General features: G+C 43.6%; 1 protein-coding gene across 7 annotated transcripts in view; it reads right to left on the reverse strand.

Moving 5' to 3' along the window:
- Positions 1 to 9,148: 9,148 nt before the first annotated feature.
- ABI1 (abl interactor 1) overlaps positions 9,149 to 16,593 on the reverse strand; it is a 68,102-nt gene continuing 60,657 nt past the window's right edge. For all 7 annotated transcript variants that reach the window (XM_044293720.1, XM_044293717.1, XM_044293715.1 and 4 more), the window contains 2 exons: positions 13,504 to 13,689; positions 9,149 to 11,659 (listed from right to left, as the gene is read on the reverse strand). In XM_044293720.1, coding sequence (XP_044149655.1) covers positions 11,484 to 11,659; positions 13,504 to 13,689 — 362 coding nt within the window. In that variant the 3' untranslated portion in view covers positions 9,149 to 11,483. The remainder of the gene's footprint in view (positions 11,660 to 13,503; positions 13,690 to 16,593) is intronic.

The following is a 16,593-nucleotide window of genomic DNA, read 5'->3' on the forward strand; positions in this document are numbered from 1 at the left end:
CCCTTTAATAAATCTTACTCCAGCGGAATTTATACGAAGGCTTTGTGCACACAACCGTATGCATCTTGTGGTCCAGTTTTTATTTCTTTGCAAACCCATTGACTTCAATGGGTCAGTGGCCTGGTGTCATTTTGCAGAACGGACATACAGAAAGCACAAGGATGATCTGTGTGCTTCCCGCCTCCGTCTGTCCGTTCTGCAAAAAGATAGAACATGGCCTATATTTGGAGGCAAAACAGACAGTATCTTTATTTCGTTGATACGCATTTTGCGGCCCGCAAAATGCTTATGGTCGCGTGCATGAGGCCTAAGATTGGTGTATAAAAGGCCCGTCTTTAGTAAATGTGCCCCAGAGTGTTAGGGCTCATTCAGACGGCAGTATGATGTCCGCAAAATGCGGATCCATTTTTCTGCAGACAGTTAAGTATGTCTGCAAAACCAGATTGCATTCTGCATTTTTGCGGACCTTCAGACTTCAATGGGGCCACGTCCTGATTTTCACTGACAAGTGTTTTATTTGTTTTGCGGAGCCGTAGAACGGAATAAAAGAGCCCCATAGAAAGGGATAGGTCTGCATCTAATCTGCAAAAAAACTGATCCGCGTTTTTGCAGACAGCATACCGCCGTCTGAATGAGCCCTTAAAAAGCTTTTCCAAGACTTTAATACTGGTGACCTATCCTCTGGACCAGTGATGGTTCATTTCTTATCCCGTGGATAGGTGATACTGGTTTTTCATCCCCAATCTCTTCTGGAAGATGCAAGACATTCCGCGCGTTCTTCTATCATTCTTTTCTAGGCTTGGTGTTCCTCTAATGCGGCGTTTCTGAATTTCAGCCCTCAGGTCAGATTTCAGAAATGCCTTAAAGGGGTTGTCCAGGTTCAGAGCTGAACCTGGACATCCCTCCATTTTCACCCCGGCAGCCCCCCTGACATGAGCATCGGAGCAGTTCATGCTCCGATGCTCTCCTTTGCCCTGCGCTAAATCGCGCAGGGCAAAGGCATTTTTCTGAGTTCCGGTGACATACCGGGCTCTCTATGGGGCTGACAGGCAGCCCGGTGACGTCACCGGCACTGATGGGCGGGATTTGGCTCTGCCCTAGCCAGTAAAACGGCTAGGGCAGAGCTAAAGCCCGCCCCTCAGAGCCGGTGACATCACCGAACACACTGCTGGGCGGAAGTTACCGCCCGGCAGTGTGTTATTGTAAACACAAGAGCCTGTGCCCTGCGCGATCTAGCGCAGGGCACGGGAGCGCATCGGAGCATGAGATGCTCCGATGCCAGGCTCAGGAGGGCTGCCTGGGTGAAAATAAGGGTATGTCCGGGTTCAGCTCTGAACCCGGACAACCCCTTTAACATTTGACTAGTTATATAAGATGTTATCTCTATGTAATATCAAATCGTGAGCTGTTGGGGTTCCTCTAACAGGACCTATCACATCTCATGACATCACTTTTAGTAAATACTTACCTTAAAAACTAAAACATTTGGGGCATCTTTACTTAGAAATCTGTGTGTCATTCCTCCTAATAGAGTATGAATACATTGACAGCTGGGTGTTATCCTTCATCTTGTCCCTACACAGTCTGACAGTGGCACCACCCAGTGGTCAATGTAGTCCTACTTTTCTAGGAGGAATAACAGAGGAAGTGCACAATACTGACATCCACAAAGATTTGTGGGGAATACTAATATTTACAACAGAGAAGTAAGGGGAGGTGACGGGTCCTCTAACCCTTTACATACCTTATTGGACATCTCGTGATATATATTTTTTTATTTTTATGGATTTCTAGTTGGGGGAGTGGAAATGACTCTGTAAAACCACAGCTGCATCTATTATCCACCAGTAACGCCAACAGCACTACTCCCATCGTTTGTCATTTCAGCCACTATAATTGTACATTTGTGTTTTTCCAAATCTTTGGCTAAAATAAACATTTAGGTCCTGAACCAAACAAGGCTAATGGTTAGGACCGGGGCCCCGGTTGATATTCATGAAGCCTTGCAAACTTAGAAAAATCTCAGGATCCCAAGACTTGTGACAGGCACTAACACCATTCCAATAGTCAGAAGAGAACCATGGGTCTTCTATGTATGTGAATGTATATACCGTATACTCCTGCTTGGTGGACATTTTTATCTTTCTCCTCGCTCTTTCAATGCAGTAGTGATATGAAAGGCTTTCGTGACCACTGTTTGTTGGAGACAATTGAATTAGCCAGAAGTAGACAAGCTTTTGAGGAACATGGGACATCACTCGTGCTTAGAGCTCCTGCAATTGTCCATAGCAATCAATTTTTTTATTTTTTATTTATAAAGGGCCTATCGATAGGATATGTCACCAATATCAGATAGGTGGGGGTCCCTCATCTGAGACCTGCTCCTATCTCCAAAACGGGACCCCCCAAAGTGAGCAGCCTCATGCTTGGACACCTTCCATTTTATTTTTGATTGGCTCAGCTATCTCCAGCAGTCCCATAAAAGTGACTGGGGCGGTGGCCGGGCTTGCGCACTGCGCTCGTCATTCATTTCTATCGGACTTCTGTTTTTGGAGCTTCCAAATAAATGGAGGGCGAGCACGCAGCGCATGCGCAGTGTGCTCTCCTTCACTTTCTGAGGCCCCTTTTGGAGATGGGGACTACTAAAGATAGCCAAGCCAGTATTTTCGGCAGTCCTATAGAAATAGGGCGGCCAAACATGCATAGCTGCTCTCCGTCCTGTTCTGGAAATAGGTGCGGATCCCACCTCTGAGACCCGCTTCTATCTAATATCCTAGCGCTAGGCCACCAATGTCTCAGATGAGGCGACCGCTTTAATGTTCGAAAAAATATATGTATGTGAACTGATGGGTTGCTATAGGTAACTGTTCCATTGTCTGCATTCGTTTTTATACATGTGGCCTATTTGGCTACATTATTACTTTTGTGGGCACCTGACCTTTTGACTGGTACAGAAACCACAGCCAGTCCCTTGCCCTCAGGACCCAGCTGAATGACTGGCATATCTTTCCTGATAAGGCTACTTTCACACTGGCGTTTTGGCTTTCCGTTTCTGAGATCCATCATGGGCTCTCGCAAGCAGTCCAATGCTGGACCCGCAAAAAACACTAGTGTGAAAGTAGCCCAACTATGCCATCATGGTTTAGCAGTGTTTCCCAACCAGTGTGCCTCCAGCTGTTGCAAAACTACAACTCCCAGCATGCCTGGACAGCCTTTGGCTGTGCGGGCATGCTGGGAGTTGTAGTTTTGCAACAGCTGGAGGCACACTGGTTGGGAAACACTGGTTTAAAGATTATGTACCCTTAGCCTTAGTGAGCGGTTACTCCACTATTGGGTCTCTGAAAGAATTTTCCCCGGATGATGCCATGTAACCCATCCTTATCAGGAACATAACTTTGGGGGTCCGTGCACACAGGACCACTGACAAAAAATACATTTCATTATCTTTTTTTTTTTGCAGCAGACATGGCTGTGGATTTGAACCCCTGCAAAGCGTGAAATCCGCAATAGACATGCTGCAGGCACATATCAAGTGTTATACAGCCTATTGGTTGGCTTATCGTGCAGCAGAAATTGTGGATCTTGGTCCACGTTCCCTTGGTGCTGCACATAATTTTTCGGCATTTTACAGCACTGTCTATATACAATCACATAATAAATGTAGGTCCAAAGTTAAAATCAATTCAGTAGCGGTCTCTAACCTCCAACATGTTGCACGTACTGTAGCAGCACAACCACACTGACGATCATTAACCGCATTGTCACAGTGTAGGCCCAGCCCTGCTCAACTTTGCTATGAACGAGAAATGTTGGATTATGGCAATTTTGACTACATGGAAATTGTTGTGATAATTGGAATCTTTTTTTTCTACCAATGTGCGATGTCTGATTGGAGGAAAGGACAGTTTTCCATGTATCGCAGTCAATCAGTAACAGGGGAAGATGACCCCTGGACTCACTATGTGCTGTGACTTTGCATATTGCAGAACTTTGTAGTCCCCCTCATCCTATTGTATCCTCAGGGCAGATGGCAGACCTGAGAGAGGAGTTTTAAAAATAAAAAAATTCCATGTACCTTAAGCAATGAAACACGTTTTTTAGCCCATCAGTTTTTAATGACTGTTTTATTCATTTTAGGCTAAAAAAAAAAAAATTTAATTGGTGTTTATTAAAAATTCTCAGCCATTTTTGAAAGAGAGGTTAAAAATCACTACAGTCCCGTCAGCTGATGGCTCATGTGAAACATTCTCTCTGACCTCATAAACAATAATTTAATGCTAGGAGGCAACACATCTCAGACTGCCACTATCTGTGCCACAGCTGCTATTTTTTTTTTTTGTATCTGGCCATTGTTTCGAGCCTCGTTTACGCCTGTGAACTCTCTGGGGCAGAATTCTCAATGTGCTGCAATGAGGGTAGGCAGAGAGGATGCGCCAGCCACATGGGGCCAAAACCCTGGTGCCCAATGGGTGCATGATTTTTTGGGTAAAGCGATTATCCTCAAAATCAGGCAGCTATTGTCCACTGTATGTGGGCAGGGTTGTAGGCAGACCCCACTACTTCTGTCCTTCTGCAGAGCTGTCTCTGACCTGTGCCATATCAATTCAATCTACTTTTCCAGAACCGGTACCACTCTTGTCCTTGGACTCTGTCTGGTGTTGCAGCTCAGACCTATTGCATGTAATACCTGACACAGCCTATGAACAAGAGTGGCACAGTTTCTGTGCCTCAGGAGAAACGGCCCCCTGGTGACACCGTATAATGTGCCCTTTCAAATGAGCTGTTATAGGGGTGTAGTGGAGGCACCACTTGTAGGTTAATACTGCGCAACTCATTTATCAATGCCTACAGCTAGAATTGTATTTGTAGGACTTATGGAGACATTTTTAAAAACATGTTAGTTAGGACGCTGCGGCCTTGTGATGCCATTGACAATTCTGCCCCCCTCTGTGTACATAGGTCACCTTAATGCACTGAATGTATCTGCTGTGTGTTCCACGCTACATGTCTTCTTGTGGCCAAAACCTGTGCAAACAATAAAAGACCATGACACGTGATGTGAATATTTTTTTTGTCATTCTTCCCGTGATCGACAAGCGCCATTCTGAAACAAATGCTGCGTTGGATTACATAGGAGAATGGTTTATTATAAAAGACTGTACATAAAATTTTAACAGGTTATATACAAATGAAAAAAAAAAATCCAATTTGAAAATAAAGGAACAATTACTTTTATAGAGTTTGTGTTTTATAAGAAGAGAGCGTTAGAATGAAAGGTTTTAGATCTTCGGATACAAACAATATTTCACAGCAAAGCTCTGAGTTGAATAGAAAACACCCCTCAAAATATCACTAAACTGAAAGGCGCTGCTGCGATGTCCACAAATGTATATGTAAAGGCTTCAAATTGGCCCCTTGTCACCAATCACACTGAAAGACCCAGCCATCTTAGTACAGTACGGTGGATGCAGCCCGCCCCTCGGCACGTGAAGAACTCTTATTACATGTATATTTGTGAACCAAGATAACTGGTATTTTTGATTTAGTAAGTTTTTTTTATAGCAGAACCTTGTCCCTCAAAACTGCTCCAATTTTTTTTTTTCTTAGTTGCCTCCTCTACAAAAAAAAAGTGGGGTGGGATGCTTAGTTTTTTTGGTGGGGATTTTTAAGTATTAATTTTTGTAAGTCACGAATCAGATTCTTTCATTTTAATTGTATTTGGATATTTTCTACATTATTGCAATAGGTCTTTAAACAGATTGTCTGTCTGCCATTTTGACCATGCTAAAATACTGACCACACTGGGTAAGGGCTGGGGTGAACAGGACAAATGTATTTATTGTGGAGCTGCTATCATTAGGAGTAGTAACTAGCCTTTAATAAGCAGCTTCTGCTTCTTAAAGGCTATGGACACCTTTGGGGGCGATTCTTTTTTTTTTAAATGACTGCATTTTATGCTAAAGAAAAAAAATAATTTTTAATTGGTCTTTATTAAAAATTCGCAGCTGTTTTGAGAGAGGTTAAAAATGACTACAGTCCCGTCAGCTGATGTCTCATGTGAAACATTCTCTCTGATCTCATTTCATGCTAGAAGGCAACATTGTGTTACAATCAGACATGTGACATACTGCGAAAGGTCAGTTATTTAAAAAAAAAAAAAAATCCATCCAAGTCGGATTTTTGTGCAACTGTTGCGTCACAGTTGCAGCATGTCCCTTTCAGAAACCATTACAAAAGGTATCACGCAACCTTTTAGAGACAGATGTCACCATTAGGGATGAGCTAATTAACTTCGGATGAAACATCCAAAGTCGATTCGCATAAAACTTTGTTTCAATACTGTAGTGAGCGAGCACTCTGTACAGTATTAATGTATTGGCTCCGATGTGCCGAAGTTATTACTTCACGAAGTCTCGCATAAAAAAACGTTTCCGAAACTCAGGTTTGGGTCCGAGGTACCACTTGGAAATGAACCAGAGTTTGGGAAATGTTTTTTTTTTTTACAGTCTAAGTCCATTTCTGAAGTTATAATGCAAAGTCTCGTGAGACTTCGCAAAGTAATAACTTCAGCACATCGGAGCCAATACATTCTAATACTGTACAGAGCGCTCTCTGTACAGTATTGAAACAGGTTTTATGCGAATCAATTTTGGATGTTTCATCCGAAGTCGATTCACTCATTCCTAGTCGCCATGTAGCTGTACTTTTGTTGCATGACACGTGTCTTGTAGCCCTAGCCTTAGCCATATTATGTGTAGCTATAATGAGGTCAGGCGATAGGAGCTGGGACTTAGAAGTGATACTGTGGTGGTTACCACAACACTGCTCCAGTTGAAGGAAATACTAGACGAAAGTCGCCGTTTCACATCTACATCACCTGTGTGAAGACTGGTAAAAATGTCCTAAGGGCACTGCCGCACATTTAGGCTTTATGATGCAGTTTGTGGAGCCAAAACCAGGGGTGGATAAAAAAAAGTCATATCTATCCTTAATGTTTTCTCTCCACACCTGATTTTGGCATGAAAAAAAAGTGTGGCAGCGCCGTAACAAGATGTGTGTCTGCACCAACTAAACAACCCGAGGAATGCTCAATGGAACAGGTCATATCTACACTAGTAGAAGGAGCCACCATAGAAGACTGCACTCGAGGGCTCAGGTTTAGAAATTAGCAAATTTCATATTTTGAAATTCGTTTGAGGGTAAAAGCAGAATTGCGTTCTGGATTCCATTGCCACAACGCAATTCTATGATGGAATGCCTTTAGAGGCATTCCGTCATAATAGAAGTCTATGGGCTGCATAACGGATCTGTCCTGTTTCTGTTATGCAGGGGAGTCCTCTCCTGCATAACGAAAACAGGACGGATCGGTTTTGCAGCCCATAGACTTCTATTATGACGGAATGCCTCTAAAGGCATTCCATCATAGAATTGCGTTGTGGCAATGGAATCCAGAACGCAATTCTGCTTTTACCACCAAATGAAGTGTGAAGGAAATTCATAACATCCCTACTCAGGTTTCTTACCTATTATAGCCACATTAAACCTCTGGGCCCCAGTTGTTGTAGGTTCAGATGCACCCACTATCTTAAATTTAAGGTATCTGATAGGTGCCCATGAATCAGTGTGTGCTCATTGAGAGAGCCCTTTCATAGGGGCGGACGAGCAAAAAAAAAAAAAACTACTGCAGGCAAGGGTTACAAAATGCCTTGCAACCACTGCATTTTCTGTAGTGGCATTTTAATACAGTATTCTGGTGGTTTTTTTTTTTTTTAAATGGCAGCAGGCTCTGGGCATGGGCTTTTTTTTTTTTTTTTTTTTCCTTCAGACAATTTCCCATAGACTTCTATATAGGAAAGTAAAACCCCAATAAACGCTAGTAAAATAGGCCTGGAATTTCATGGCATTTAAGGCTAGGTTCACATGTGACTGAATAGCTGCAGATTTTTGGGTGGCAAATCTGTAGTGTTGTACAGTACCAGGAAAGTGGATGAGAATTTCAGAATTCTTATCCTCACCCTGCATATTAAAAAAATAAAATACAATGGGGAAAAGGTGAAGCATTGCAAACTTGAAAGCCATAGCGTGTCAATTTATACAGAAGATTTCTCCCTTTGCAATGGAAATGAGGGAAATCTGATGGCTCTTCCATGGCAAAAACCACATGCTTTTTTTTTATGCTGGATTTCGAGTCACTTGTGAACCCAACCTAAAAGTAAAAAAAAAAATATCTTGAGAGGTGACTATGAATCGTATTGGAGAAATTTTGAGGGTGCATTTTTTTCCCCCCCAATCACTTTAATTGCTCCCATCTATAAGTCCCCAAAATAAAACATAATTCTATGGAAGAAAAAAAAAAACTGCAGTTCTGTTAACCACGATTCTGCAATTTATACAAAAAGCGCTTCCCAAAGCCCTTAGCAGAATCATGTAATACTTCGGGGGGGGGGGGGGGGGGGGGAGAGAAAGAGGGTAGTAGATATTAATCTTACAGTGTAACACTTCAGTGCGGTCCCTTCGAGTGTACTGTGGTCTTACCACGTAGCAGGTGCAGAAAGGGGTAAGCGAATCGACTTCGGATAAAACGTCCAAAGTCGATTTGCATAAAACTTAGTTCTAATACTGTACAGAGCAGGAGCTTAGAATGTATTGGCTCCTATGAGTCGACGCGATTACTTCACGAAGTCTTGTTAAACTTCACATAATTTCATAAAATCAATTTCTACCGTAAAAACCAATTTGCCGATCTCTGGTTCAGTTCCAAGCTACCACTCGCCAGACTTTGCAATGTAATAACTTCAGCTCAAAGGAGCCAATACATTCTAATACTGTACAGAGCTCCTGTATATAAGAACAAAGTTTTACGCAAATCGACTTTAGATGTTTTATCCCCAGTTATAGACCGCTGCTGTGTGCAGGGCACTAATCTAGAAACAGGCATTACCACATCTAGGAAGCCGGCAGCCAAGTGTTAACATCCACCATCAGCTCTGGCCACTACAGGACAAAACTGACCCTCCGAGGAGGACTGGGAGCCTCAATAATATTAACCCATAAGTAACCAGTACACCCACACAATGTATGGGGTTTTATCATTTAGGTCATGTGCCTTTTTGTACTTTTGCTTTTGTTCTATTTTTCTGCAGAGCGGAGACAGAAAACTACAGAAGCACTCCATAGTGAATGGGTCACCATCCACGATGAGGTGCACAAATGGCCGAAGACCAAATATTGCAGGGCCGCAAGAGCCCTAATTCAGTAGACGCAAGGTCAGGCAGATGCACACAGCATTATAAATCACTAGAATGCTGTGCAGTGTTGTGAAAGGGTCAATGTCCATAATGGGGAAATCACACCCCACACTGGGTGGGCACGCTACTCCGAAATTAGCTTAAGGCTACCTGCACACGTTGTGATTACATGCGGTTATTTTGTGCGTAATAAACAGTGTAATACAGTACCTCTGCAAAGAGTACGAGACTTGATGCAGAAATTGAAATCTGCAGCATGTCAATTCCTAATGCGATAGTTTTTTCGGTGCAGATTTCACCCTTTGCCATGTAAAACCACAAGTAACACGTGTGGTTTTTGGAGTGGAAACGCACAGAACTCCACATGGAATTTGTTTTGAGATCTGCAGGTGACACGGCCATCACCAACACCCAGTTGTCAATTTAGTTATTGCCGGAGGAATAATAGAGGTACTGCAGGAAACAAAGTTTCAAAAGAAAAGCTGTATTCTTTTACAAAATAATTCTGAGGCAAGTATTTACTAAGCGGAGGAGGAGCGACTGGTCCTCTTTTCTGTGCAGCCTAAAGGCGTCTCCAGTAAATCTGAACACTTCATACAAAATTTCCCTTTGTCTTCATCCCCTTCACCTGATTCATAAGGACAGGATGCAAGGCGTGGGCCCCATGTTGTTGCATGGAGAGGAATTTCAGGTTAGGCCAGCTGAGCCGGATCGGGGACCCTTACACTATATAATTAATTGGACGCCAGAGGCACGGGACGCTCCCTGCTCATACAGAACTGCATGTGGGGGTGGGGGGGGGAGGAATTAGAGAATAGAAAATAAAAATGTCTAAATGCAGATATATGTACATTTTATAACATTGCATTGAACATCACATAGTCTCATACATGCTGCACATTTACAATCCACCCACATGAAAACTGCAGAAATGGACTTTTCTTACCAGACCTGTGTGACAGGTAGTGCTGCGCCCACAGGTAAAGCATTAAGTCAATAACATCAATGACCACAGTGCAGAGCAAATCAGATTAAAAAATTAGATTAAAGATTATACATTTGTAGGCCTGGCTGCAGAGGCTGGAATCATTAGGACATGGTTGTGCCGACATCAGAGTGGTCTCATAGGCACGTAGGACAAGGCCATGCCACCCGGTCCCATGACCGCAATCAATCCCAACCACGAAATACAAAATGAGCTCATATTAAAAAGGTCCGAACGCTCGCACAATGGTGTTTAAGACATGCTGTGATGGCAGCTGCACCGCTGAGCTGTAGACATACAGTTTATTAAGAGACAGGATAAAAAAAAATAAAAAAAAAATCAGGTATTTCCAATAAAATAAAAAATTCCAGAAGCATACAGGATTTTCGTCTTCCTGTGCTACTATCCGGAGGAGTTGTGCCTTTAGGTTAACACTTCATTGTCCATGATGCGGCTCCGTCTTATGGAAAATATATCAATAAATCAATCATTGCTGCAAGCATTAAAAAACGGGGAAATACAACTGTGATGAAGGGTGGCGTCTTCGAAACGGCCGGCGCGTGGTTAAAGCGGTACGAATGACGAAATACAGATTACAACCAGCATCGTTTACACAGACAGACAATTAATTTTTTTTTTTTTTAAACCGGTGAGTATTTAAAAGAAGTATTTTGGAAGCATTGCGGATTTTTTTTAAAAATATTTCGGTACATAAAAGGATTTTTTCTTTTTTTGTACGCATGCGTTAAAAACTGATTTTAGTTTCCATACTAAAAGAATGAGCAGTTATTAAGAAAGGAAATACAACCAGCAGTAGCATCGATTCGGAAGTCCAAATGGTAGCCTAACGTAGTGTTAGTTTTCATGCTGCATGAAAAACATAGGTCAGTGGCACAAGATGACTGATCGAGTTATTACACGTGAAACCCTACTTCCCAATGAAGTACTGATCCGAAAAAAATTAAAATAAAGAAAGAATAGTAATAAAGAGGCGTAAACTGGGGCCGGGTCTGTTAGGTCCATGAACCAATTGGCCTTGAGGCATTTGGGTAATTTATTCTCTAGATTAATTTAGTCTAGACCCTTTTGGTGCAGGAGCAGGTCTCCGACACTAAAGGGGTTAAAAATAGTTTTATTTGTACAGAGACATTATTTCTTAAATTGAACTTTAAAATCTGATTACACGTAGTACTGAATTTAGAGGGGGAGGAAAAAAAAAAAAAAAAAAGTTATATGAAGAGGCAAAAACATTAATCCGCATAGTGCATGATTGATTCAACATAATTTCCGGGGAAGAGGCCCGTGACTCCATTGGAGACCCCTTCATACCAGCCGTCGTCATTCTTCTTGATGACGTAGATTATCGATCCCTCCATAAAGGACAGCTCGTCTTCTTTGTCTTTTGAGTAGTCGTAAATGGCAACAACTAGAGAAAAGGCACAGCAGGGTGAGGAGGATACAAGGGGTTATTCGTCAGTGAGATGTGTGGCGATGCTGCTGGAGGCATTCGATTTTGGCCGGCAAATCCAATCAAAAAAAGGTGGCGGATTACACAGACCAAAATGTTACAGCAAATGGGGGGGGGGGGGGGGGGGGGGAGCCCAATAGGTTTAAATTAACTAGTAAAAACAAGACCGTACTAAAGATAAGCGGTGCCAAAGGCGCCTGCCAGCAACTTATCCCCCATCTCAAGTCACATCACATGACGCATGTTACATTTTATTGTATACAGACTGTTTTTTAATGACCCCTGACAAATTTCTAAGGAAAATCCAAGTTGTATGCTTGGCCTAAAGGGGAAATCGGACACTTACGGCAGTGTTTCCCAACCAGTGTGCCTCCAGCTGTTACAAAACTACAACTCCCAGCATGCCCGCACAGCCAAATGCTGTCTGGGCATGCTGGTCGTTGTAGTTTTGCAACAGCTGGAGGCACACTGGTTGGGAAACACTGACTTACGGCACAAGGGTGCTCCCATCTGGACACTAAGGCTGGGTTCACACCTGAGCGTTTTACAGCGCGTTCCTACGCGCTGTAAAACGCACAACAGGCAAGAACCAATGATTCCCTATGGGAATGGTTCTCACCTGGGCGTTTTACAGCGCGTACGATCGTGCTGTAAAACGCCCGACGCTCAAACAAGTGCTTGAGCTTTTTTTGGGGCGTTTGTCGCGCGTTCCCGCACATAGATATTCGGGAACGCGAGACAATGTGTGCACGCCAGTCTCTGTATGCGCGATTGTAAACGCCCGTACAATCGCGCATACAGAGCGCTCGTTTCAGAACGCTCAGGTCTGAACCCAGCCTTACGGCACAAGGGTGCTCCCATCTGGACCCTTACGGCACAAGGGTGCTCCCATCTGGACCCTTACGGCACAAGGGTGCTCCCATCTGGACCCTTACGGCACAAGGGTGCTCCCATCTGGACCCTTACGGCACAAGGGTGCTCCCATCTGGACCCTTACGGCACAAGGGTGCTCCCATCTGGACCCTTACGGCACAAGGGTGCTCCCATCTGGACCCTTACGGCACAAGGGTGCTCCCATCTGGACCCTTACGGCACAAGGGTGCTCCCATCTGGACCCTTACGGCACAAGGGTGCTCCCATCTGGACCCTTACGGCACAAGGGTGCTCCCATCTGGACCCTTACGGCACAAGGGTGCTCCCATCTGGACCCTTACGGCACAAGGGTGCTCCCATCTGGACCCTTACGGCACAAGGGTGCTCCCATCTGGACCCTTACGGCACAAGGGTGCTCCCATCTGGACCCTTACGGCACAAGGGTGCTCCCATCTGGACCCTTACGGCACAAGGGTGCTCCCATCTGGACCCTTACGGCACAAGGGTGCTCCCATCTGGACCCTTACGGCACAAGGGTGCTCCCATCTGGACCCTTACGGCACAAGGGTGCTCCCATCTGGACCCTTACGGCAACTTCTTATTTGGAGGTGACAGACTCCCTTTAAATCTAATGTCCAGGAGGCTAAGGCTTGACATATACATTGGTAGGAACAGCAATCTCTCGTGACTAGTACATACAACATGTATGCTCTGCTGAGCGTGCATGTGTACTGAAGAGGCGGAAGTTAAAAAGACGCTTTATTTCCCCCAAAAACAAAAAAGATCAGGCAGCTGAGATCTAATGTCTCCGATCTTAGTCTCCCCAGACATTTATTTAATGTGTAAGACCTGCTTTACTCTACCACTGATTGTGGTACTTGGACACCAAAAAGATCAACCGTATGGAGGACAACCACAGGACCACTCACCTTTCTCAACATACGTCTTAGGAGCCCATATCGGATCTCCATCTGCATACGGGTCGTTGTATTGGACCACAGCAGCTTCTTCTTCCTCGTAGTCTACAGGGGGTGGTGGTGGTGGCGGGGGAGAGTCATCGAACATTGGTATCTCATCAGGTGGGGGCGGAGGTGGTGGTGTAGGACTATCGGCAACTTGAGAAATGAGATATAAGAGTACATTAAATGTGTGCAAACTATAATTTAACCCTTTTACTATGAGTTTTTGGGAGATAACCCTCAAAAACGAAAGGCCTAAAATACTTCACTGTAGAATGGTATTACTGTATATAGGCAGGCAAGCGTTAGATCATGCATCAGCCGCAGCGAATAAACATCTCTAATTCTCATTTAAGCACCTTGGAGGGGACATGGACCATGTGGAGGACCTTCAACACAATTCTCAGGATGTCAAAATTGTAGGTGTCACACAGATCGATAAGTTTAGACTTCCACTGTAATGCCTCCCAAAGATATAATATCATACACAAAAACACCAAGACGCCACAGTAAACGTTAGCACTGACCAGTTTAGCGGTATAAGTGTGTGGGCGTTTGGATTTTATTAGAGTGCGATGTACAGTTGTACACTATATAAAAAGGCACATAGGCATGTTTTTCTCAATATCGGACATGAAATCAGAATAAACCTTTCCTGTTTTTGGTCAATTAGGATTACAATAATTATTATTTGCCAAATGCCAGAATAATGAGAGTGAGTATGTTTTAAGGCATTTTCATTACTTTCTGCAAAGTCAAAAGTTTACATACATTTCATTCATATTTGGTACCATTCCCCTTAGGCCTCATGCACACGGCCGTTGTTTTGGTCCGCATCCGAGACGCAGTTTTGGCGGCTCGGGTGTGGACCCATTCACTTCAATGGGGCCGCAAAAGATGCGGACAAAAATCAGTTATATTAAAGGCTGTCCGTGCCGTTCCGCAAATTGCGAAACGCACACGGACGCCATCTGTGTTTTGCGTACCGCAAAAAACACAGAACGGTCATGTGCATGAGGCCTTAAACTGTATGACTTGGGTCAAACGTTTTGGATATCCTTCCACAAGCTTCTCACAATAGTTGGTCGGAATTTGGACCCATTCCTGACAAAACTGGTGTTACATGTTTGTTGGTCGCCTTGCTCACACCTGCCTTTTCAGCTTTGCCTATACATTTTCAATAGGGTTGAGATCAGGGCTTTGTGATGGCCACTCCACAACATTGACTTTGTTATCCTTAAGCCACTTTGTAACCAGTTTGGTAGTTTGCTTCGGGTCATTGTCCATTTGGAAGACCTATTTCCGCCCAAGCTTTAACTTCCTGGCTGATGTCTTGAGATGTTGCTTCAGTATTTCCACATAATCTTCTTTCCTCATGATACCATCTATTTTGTGAAGTGCACCAGTCCCTCATCCCAACCCCACAACATGATGCTGCCACCCCCGTGTTTTACAGTTGGGGTAGTGTGCTTAGGCTTCCAAGCTTCTCCCTTTTTCCTCCAAACGTAACGATAGTCATTATGGCCAAAAAGTTCAACTTTAGTTTCGTCAGACCACAGGACGTCTCCAAAAATGTAGGTCTTTGTTCCTGTGTGCATTTGCAAACATTAATCTGGCTTTTTTAGGTTTCTTTTGGAGTAATGGCTACTTCCTGGCAGAGTGGCCTTTCAGCCCATGTTGATACAGTACTTGTTTCACTGTGGATATTGACACAATCTTACCAGCTTCCGCCATCATCCTCACAAGGTCTGTCGCTTTTGTTCTTGGGTTGATATGTACATGTTGGACCAAAGCACGTTCATCTCTGGGACACAGAACCCGTCTCCTTCCTGAGCGGTATGATGGCTGGACTAGATGGGCCAAATGGTTCTCATCTGCCGACACATTCTATGTTTCTATTCCCATCTTGTTTGTACTTGCGTATAATTGTTTGTACAGATGAACGAGGCACCTTCAGGTATCTTAAAATTGCACCCAAGGTTGAGCCAGACTTGTGCAAGTCCACAATTCTCTTCCTGATATCTTGGCTGATTTCTTTAGACTTTCCCATGATGCTACACAATGTGTGTTTCAGGTGTGCATTTAAATACATCCACAGGTGTGTCTCTAATCACCAACCTAACAGAAGCTTCCAAACATGACCTCATATGGGCCGTCCAGAATTGTTTAAAGGCATACTAATCTAAGTGTATGTAAACTTTTGACATTGCAGAAAGTCATAAAAATACCTTAAAACATTCTATCATTATACTGGCATTTAGCAAATAATAACAATTATGGTAATCCTAATTGACCAAAAACAGGAAAGGTTTATTCTGATTTAAGGTCAGAAATTGAGAAAAACATGCATATGTATCTTTTTAATATTGTGTATGTAAACTTCTGGTTTTAACTGTAATTAGCCAATTTCCAAATACAATCTGATAACCTATTTTATCAGATGTTTCCTGCTCGGTTCTGTGCCCAGATAAGTGAAGCAGCTCTCCCTCCCTACCGCGGAGCAGGAAATCCCAGAATGGTCTGAAGCACCAAATAACCTAGTCTTTATAAGGCTTCATTCACATCTCCATTTGGTAAAACCGGTAGTCCCTTCTGGCAGAGGAACATACTACCCGAGATACCCTGCCTATGAGGATTGGAAGTTTTACCGCTAAATAAAGTGTCTCCTGTTGTTCAAGAGCCGGATTTTCTCTTTTTGTTGATTTGCTGTTATGGCCGTGTCCAGGCCGGTGCCGTACTCGTGCAGCAGGTGAGAGCTGCTCAATCTTCTCATTTACTCCTTCTACCCGAAATACCGTATCTAACAAAACCTGGACCCAGTCAGATTCCCATTCACTATAAATACCTGCATGCTGCAGTATCTCTCCAACAGAAACCCGGCAAATCCCATTATAGTGAAGGGGGATCCGTCAGTACCCGGCAATGCTGGATACAGTAACTCCAGTAGTCTGCTCCTCAGCCGGGACAGACCGTCTTTTTTACCAAACGAAAATGTCAACGAAGCCTTAAAAGATGATTACAATTCTTGCTGTAGTTAGTTTGGGGGATTTTAACTTTCTA

Source organism: Bufo gargarizans, chromosome 5, assembly GCF_014858855.1.
Source record: "Bufo gargarizans isolate SCDJY-AF-19 chromosome 5, ASM1485885v1, whole genome shotgun sequence".
NCBI lineage: Eukaryota > Metazoa > Chordata > Amphibia > Anura > Bufonidae > Bufo > Bufo gargarizans.